The following is a 7250-nucleotide window of genomic DNA, read 5'->3' as shown; positions in this document are numbered from 1 at the left end:
TTACTGAACATTTGTGCTAAAAGATTTTATAGCATATTCATTTCACTTTTGTGTTCAAGATCCAAACTAAATTTGGGTACGTAGCTTGCTAGGCAGTTTATGCATTGACTTATAATTTTACGGTTCCAAGTCTACCATGCAAAACATTCAAAGACACACAAAAGAAAGCAAGAATCAACTATGTTCACTTCATCAGATTTTCCTTTAAACTTATATAGACCCTAAGTCCTATAACTGTTGCCTAAAAAATCAATGCCCTTAGTTATAACAAGTTTTCCACATTTAATTAAGATCTTCAATCTTTTACCATCTTCAAGAGAACAAGATACAAGATTCTTTCATATGCTCGGAACATGAAAACTTCATTCAGTGTGAGAATATTACAGATATGAGCTTATGCTCGACCTTTCCCTTTTAGCAACCTCTGTCGCAGATGAGTTACTCATATAGAGTTTCTCGACATCCCTTATCCTCTGATAAGAGATGAACAGGTCTTTGTTTCAACAAACATACTTAGTGGCTCCGGAGTCCACCCACCAGTCTCTCACATTGGTTATTAAAATAACTTCCGACATCATGTCAATGAACTCGTTCTAATTTGTTTCAACTAAATTAGCATTAACTTTCTACTTATTAAGGTTTTATGTTGTCTACACTTTACTGCCGTATGGCCAGGAATTTTACAAACATAACAATCACCCTTAATTAAAGTAATGTCGGATTCAGTTTTACGAAACATACCTTTCTTATGAAGACTACGGTTAGATTTGTGTTTGATGTTCTCTCCTTTGTCATCTTTGGGAGACTTGTGTTCATCCACATGCGCCTGGTAGCCATGTTCCTTTTCAATTTCATGTCACAAAACTCTGACCACGGATACGGTAATTTCCCAATCACCTAATACACCACATCTCACAAACCTTAGTTCAGATAAAATATGAGTTTTGAAGATAATATCTATATTTATAAACTTCGTTTGAACCACCATATAAAAAAACTCATGGTTACCCCATAAGAACTACTTTAGTTAACAACAAAATTCTGCCTGTCAGAATTTTTCAGGAACGTTTCTCTGTTTTGTAAAATATCAAAAAAATACTTTTACAACTCCAAAAATTCTGAAATTTTATGTGGGTAACTATCAGGATGTCTACTACGTTTTGATAAAAGGGTTCATCGAAATTCCTTCTAGGTTAAGAGATAAACTCGAAACTCTACAGCTGACCAAAAATTCGTTTTTGTTCTTCACTCCACAATTAACATCCATGATTCACAAACCAACCAACCATTTTCGATTATTACAAATTTTAATGTCTTAAGATTGTTGGGTGCAATAATCAAAAACAAGGAAAAATCAAATAAGCAAAAGTTATTGATACTTAGCTCATTTATAATGGAAGTGATCGATTTGATGAAACGGACGAGCTCCACATATCTCCGCAACAGCAACAAGGCAAAACTTTGGAAAAACAGAGTGCCCATATCTCCGCAACAGCAACAAGACAAAACTTTGGAAAAACAGAGTGATTCACGTGTTCAACACGTTTCCCTTAAGACATTAGCGCCCGGCTACACTCAAGAGTGATGCTATAGCCCTCACAGGACGGATATCTCCAGGATAAAACACCCTACTACACCTACTACTAGCATATGTAGTAGATGCTCAACTTGAGCTTGGCAACTCCGAAAAAACCATAAAGGAAAATCTCGAACATTTGAGAAAACAATATAAAATGATTTTTCTCTTAGGGGTCCCTCTAAATATAGAACAACCACTTTCCCATAGATTTTACAAAAGTAGTGAATTTGTTTATATAATTGACAAATACAACTTAAGAAGAAAAACTCCCCGATGTGGGACTAAAAGGTTTATATAGTTTCTTAAAACTACTAAAAATTGGAAACTCCACAATGTGGGACTAATAAGTTTCATTCACAAAAGAAAACAATAAATTATAATTTTTTATTAAAACTTTAAAAAATTATTTTTTATTAATCGTTTTCCAACAACTCCTTCTTTCATGGTTCTTTTCATCTTATGCATGACTTCATGTACTAACGAAATATTATCAGAAATAAGCCTCCCTTGTACATATGTTGACTGAAAGGTAGATATTATTTTGTCTAAAATAATCTTCATTCGTCTAGCCATCAACTTAGAGATGATCTAGCATGATGTATTACAAAGAGCAACGCGCCTGTAGTCTGGAGCTTTAGAAGGAATCTTCACTTTAGGTACAAGTCTAAGTTTGATTTCATTGAGCTATTTGATGATGTGTCTTGAAGAAAATAATTTTGGAACCATAGCAACTTCATCCTTGAATCCCATTGAGTTTGACAGAACCTAGGTGGGTATCCATCAGGTCCAAACGCTTTCCATGCTTCCATACTTAACAAAGTGTCGTGTATTTCCTACTCATCTGCTATTATTGTGAGCCAAACATTTTCTTCTTCAAAAATGGCAGATGGGATGTGACTTAAGAATTTAGGGTTTTGAGGAGGGTCAGAAGTGGTGCTGACGTCCTTAAAATGATTCACTAGGAGTTGCTCCAGCCTCCAGGCTAACTCTGTTCGAACACCATGAACCATCCAAAGCTTGCAAGAAATCAATTTCATCTCTAGATCTTCTTCTGTTTGCACTAACATGATGCGTCTATGTATTGCTGCTGTCAGACACATTGACGGTGTAATCATTTGCAATCTGTTTCCAGAATTCAAACTGAATATATTTCTGATTCTCTTTCTCAACTTGTAAAACCTCAGAAGTATGGCCAAAGCAGCACATCAAAATTAGCAAGCAAGCTACTAATATTCTCATTAATATTACCATAAGTATTTTTATTCGGATTTATGTTTGGAAATATAAGCTAGTGACCCATTAGTGTCAGATTGCCAAGCCGCTACTATTTGGCTATTTAACCAACAGGGAAAATAGTTCCAGTTTAAATAGTTTTTGCAGCTCATAGTATTATAGAGATTGATGTTCTTTAATTTTTCTTGATTGCGTAGGGATTTAGAAAAAAATGCTCAAATATCGCTACATTACTTGAAGATGGTGTGGTGATAATTTGAGATTTTATAGCTACTTGAATTACGGTCAGGATCCAATGACATGGTTATATTGACATAGTCATGGTATGGTTTGGCCATTTTTTCTACAAAATCCAAGCGACGAGTTTGAAGCTAATTTTCTGGTGACATGTTCCACTTATATAGCTCTACAATCCTGCTAAAAATGAGAGTATTCCGATATACGAAACTTCACCATCCACAGAACTTAATTCAACGATTAAACGGTTGATATACAAAATGGTAAATGGTAGTCTTATACTTCTCAGAATACTCTCATTTTTGGTAGGAATGCAGAGCTATATAAGAGGAACATGTCATAAAAAAAAATACAGTAAAAACTCCAAATATTAATAAACTCTATATATTAATAAAAAAATCATGGTCCCAACTTGGGCCAGTTACAAATGGCAACAAACTCCATATTTTAATATTAATAGATTTTTCTAGTCCCACCTTAATGAATTTACCACCATATATTAATAAAATCAACATAATAGGGAAATTATAGATTTTGTTACATCAAAATTTAAGATGAAGGAAAATATTTATCTATAGTTGGTTGAGAAAATGATGTAATTTTTTGGATTGTTATGACATCTTTTGATTTGCGTATGCGTGAGACCTCGTTGCTATGTGCACCACCTCGTTGCTATGTACACCATCTTGTTGAAGCCAAAACATTTCCAACTTATCTAACATGTTTAAAGCTTCTTGGCATGAAACTTTTGGTATCTCCGTACTATCATCATCGGGATTATCTGTCTCTGCTTCTTGTCTAATTATTATTTCTTCTTTGGTTGAAGCATATACGACTTGTTGCTCATTGGGATGATTAAGGAAGACGTCCATATCCATTCGATTAGTGTAGTGCAACTCTTCAACTTGATTACTCATAAGTATCTTTTAACCATTTCGCAAGATCTTTTTGCGTCCAATTTGGATGTGATTTTTTCTTTTCACACAACTCTGTACGAATTTTATCACTCATATGAGTTCTTTTCCTAACATTGGATGACATTTTTATTTGGTTGAGAAGAAGAGAATATTAAAAATAATGAATTATCTTCTAATATATGCATTACTATTTATACTGTAGAGAAACTTTAAAAATTCTTAATAAGATATATTATTCAATATATATTATAGGATATTCAATATATAATAAAGGATATATTATTCAATATGATATATTTTTAATATATCATTCATAAAGGATATATTTTCATTATATTATTCATCTCTTTTTTTGGTATACCTCCCTATATTAATAAACTCCATATATTAAGTATACCTCCTTATATTAATAAACTTCATATATTAATAATTTTGTAAAGTCTCAAGATTATTAATATATGGAGTTTTTACCGTAGCTTGGATTTTATAAAAAAGACCGTCAAACCATAGGATTTTATAAAAAAGACCGTCAAACCATATCATCATTATGTCAATATAACCATGACCATGTCACTGGATCCTACCGTAAGATTAGTGTTCTTTAATTTTCTTGATTATGTCGGGTTCAAGCTACATTACTTGAAAGTGGTGTGGTGATAATTTAAGATTTTATAGCTATTTGAATTATCATATTTAAAGTATCGACCATAGCTATGGTCTTTGTTTTTGCGAATAGGGTAGTGATAATTCCCAGCCTGTACCCAATGCCCTAAAACACGATATACTGTAACTATTGAGTAAGAGTATAACTTGAATGTCTAATTACACACAATGCTACTTCAGCTGCAGTAGGCAGTAGCAGAAAACACCTCAAGCATTCAAAAATAGGGATCAGAACGGACACATAAGTAATCTCATTGGCTATATCATCAATTAAACCATACAGTGGCAGTGTTTTAACAAATAAAAGCAGATTCCATTAATCATCCAGATGCAGCAACAAAAGCTTTCTCAATGTACCACATTCGAACTTTATATTAAAGGAAAATATGGATAACAAACTCTAATAATACTGACTAGGGTAAACTTAATTTAACTAATAACACAACACAACTTCATCAATCAAAGCCTCTGGAAAACGGAGTACTGTAACACAAAGAGGCCCATCACGTCAAAGGGAATCCTGCAATATTTTTGGTTCTTTTGTAATATAAAGCTCTAGATTAGAAGCTTCTCGATTGCATCCTGCATTCAAAAACACAATGCCAAAACTTTCAGCTGTGGACTTTAACTCCCACAAGACACAACAATGCAAATAAATGGAACATACCTTGAGTTGAGTAATTTGGGTTTTCAACTGGCTTCCCTCATTGCTTGTCACTGAACAAGCAATGACAGGCCTTGTGACACCACATGCTCTGCCAAGGGCTTCCTTTGAAGGAACAAACACATAGGGGACATTCTGCAAGAACCGCAACACATAAGTTATCTGGCTTATATATTCAACATACTATATACTCATTCATCATTTTAAACAAAAACCACTTGGCAAGAACGCTAATCAACATCTATGAGCATTTGATTGTTAGGTTAGGTTTTATTGATTGTTAGGTTAGGCTTTACACCAATAGAGCATATCCTAAGAAGCATGCATCATCGAACACAAAATCAAGGTATTTATCCCGCAAAGCATATCCTAACAAGGATACATGCTTTAAACAAGTCAATAATGAAGGAAACCAAATGCATCCACCCTACATAGCATATCTTAAAAATGTTAATTAACAATTACAGGATATAAGAATATAATCTTCCATGCTTGACCTCTCAGGATCAAACATTGTAATCTATAAAAAGGGACACCCATAACCATAAAAAGGCCAACCACACCAGTTACAGTAACTCAATGGAAAACGTCGGCAAATAAAAAATCAGGCATTATCACAATCAGATCATGCTAAGCAATATTAAACAAAAAATCTACAGAACCTACTAGCAACAAATTCGACATCACCCCATTCAAATTCAGAGAAAGATATTAAAATAAAGGCAATCTATTAGATACCACGGATGAGGAAAAAATAAGCTTCTTTTACTGCATCGGCCCACAGATTACAGAGGAACTCTAATTCTAGAATGTCAACGTAGCTCATACGACACACGAAATACACCAAAATACCCCCTTTAGAAAAACACAGATAACTTGACCTAAAACTAATATACATCATGAAAAATAAAAATAAAAAGTAAAACATCGAGTCTTAAACCCTAACCCAAAGAAACTTGAAAGTAAAAACTACCTTGTCTTCAGCTAACAGGGGAAGATGAAGAAGGATTTCAAGAGGTTCAGCATCAGCCGCCATGACTACAAACTCTGAAATACCCCTGTTCAAAGTCTTTGTTGCTGAAACAAAACAAATCAAAAACAAACCCATCAACAAAGCAAACCCAAAACCTTTATAGAACAAATAAACCAAAAAACGAAACATCAAGAACAGACCTTCATTAGCACCCTTTTTAAGCTGCTTGTAGTTAAAAGCTTGTTGAATCAAATCAAGAATAGTAATAGTAAGTTGAGCATCTGCAAGTGGGTAAGCTTTTGGATTCACGGTATCAGCAGTCATTTTGAACAAAAAAAAAAGGTGTGAAAGAAACCCTAATGGAGCTTGTGGATTCTAGGGTTTTAGAGAAGGAAGAGGAAAGTTAGATGAGAGCTGGTGTTGAATTTATACAATGGTAAAGGAAAGCAGAAGGAATCCGAACTGTTGATATTGTGCATATGTGTTGTTTGGCATTTGTGCGTTGATCTAATCTTGGACGTCGAGAAAGAACAAAGATTATATAAAATTACCCCTACGATTGGATTAGGTTATATGGTTATGTGGTGGACGGTGCACATGTGCTTGGAGTAATATAATTACGATACAATCAGATGTGTAAGATATTCATTCGTGAAAAATCAGCGCCCTAAATCTTGTGTTGTGTGTTTTTAGGTTAAAAGGGCTTTTCTGGAAATCAGGTTACAAAAATGTGCAGGAATTAAACTAACTATTTTTTTATTTTATTTTTGTGTGTATGGAAGAGCAATTATTATGGCAATGGCCAAACTCAAAAGTTTGTTCAGCCATGTGGATGGCCAAACTGGATTTTTCACCATGGAAAAGTGTAGGGCGCCATTACAATAGACGCGCGACAGGAGCAAAGACACAGGTGTTCGGCAGAATGACGCAGGTGCTCGGTAGAAAGATGCGAGACAACAAGGATGACGCGGGCGTTAGGGACAA

At 34.3% G+C, this 7250-nt stretch overlaps 1 protein-coding gene across 2 annotated transcripts; it reads right to left on the bottom strand.

The window, feature by feature from the left end:
• Positions 1 to 4865: 4865 nt before the first annotated feature.
• Positions 4866 to 6675, bottom strand: LOC113323766 (NHP2-like protein 1). Of its 2 annotated transcripts, XM_026572112.1 has the most exons (4): positions 6467 to 6673; positions 6267 to 6370; positions 5297 to 5428; positions 4866 to 5211 (listed from the first exon to the last, which is right to left on the bottom strand). In XM_026572112.1, exons 1-4 carry the CDS (start codon positions 6588 to 6590, stop codon positions 5185 to 5187), a joined length of 387 nt encoding a protein of 128 aa, XP_026427897.1. In that variant the 5' UTR covers positions 6591 to 6673; the 3' UTR covers positions 4866 to 5184. The 2 variants fall into 2 exon arrangements, with proteins under 2 accessions (XP_026427897.1, XP_026427896.1); XM_026572111.1 differs by having other exon boundaries at positions 6267 to 6675.
• Positions 6676 to 7250: the final 575 nt, after the last annotated feature.

This window comes from Papaver somniferum, chromosome 11 (assembly GCF_003573695.1).
Source record: "Papaver somniferum cultivar HN1 chromosome 11, ASM357369v1, whole genome shotgun sequence".
Taxonomy (NCBI): Eukaryota; Viridiplantae; Streptophyta; class Magnoliopsida; order Ranunculales; family Papaveraceae; genus Papaver; species Papaver somniferum.
The sequence above is the reverse complement of the archived record's forward strand: the minus strand, read 5'-3'. Positions and strand labels throughout refer to the sequence as shown.

What these genes read in the sequence shown, in the direction of transcription:
- LOC113323766 (XM_026572111.1), bottom strand. Translation starts at nt 6,590, where the DNA reads ATGACTGCTGATACCGTGAATCCAAAAGCTTACCCACTTGCAGATGCT. An exon ending in CCCTGTTAGCTGAAGACAAG is followed by an intron (nt 5,429 to 6,266) that starts GTAGTTTTTACT and finishes CGGTTCTTGCAG; the next exon opens with AATGTCCCCTATGTGTTTGT. An exon ending in CCCAAATTACTCAACTCAAG is followed by an intron (nt 5,212 to 5,296) that starts GTATGTTCCATT and finishes TTTTGAATGCAG; the next exon opens with GATGCAATCGAGAAGCTTCT.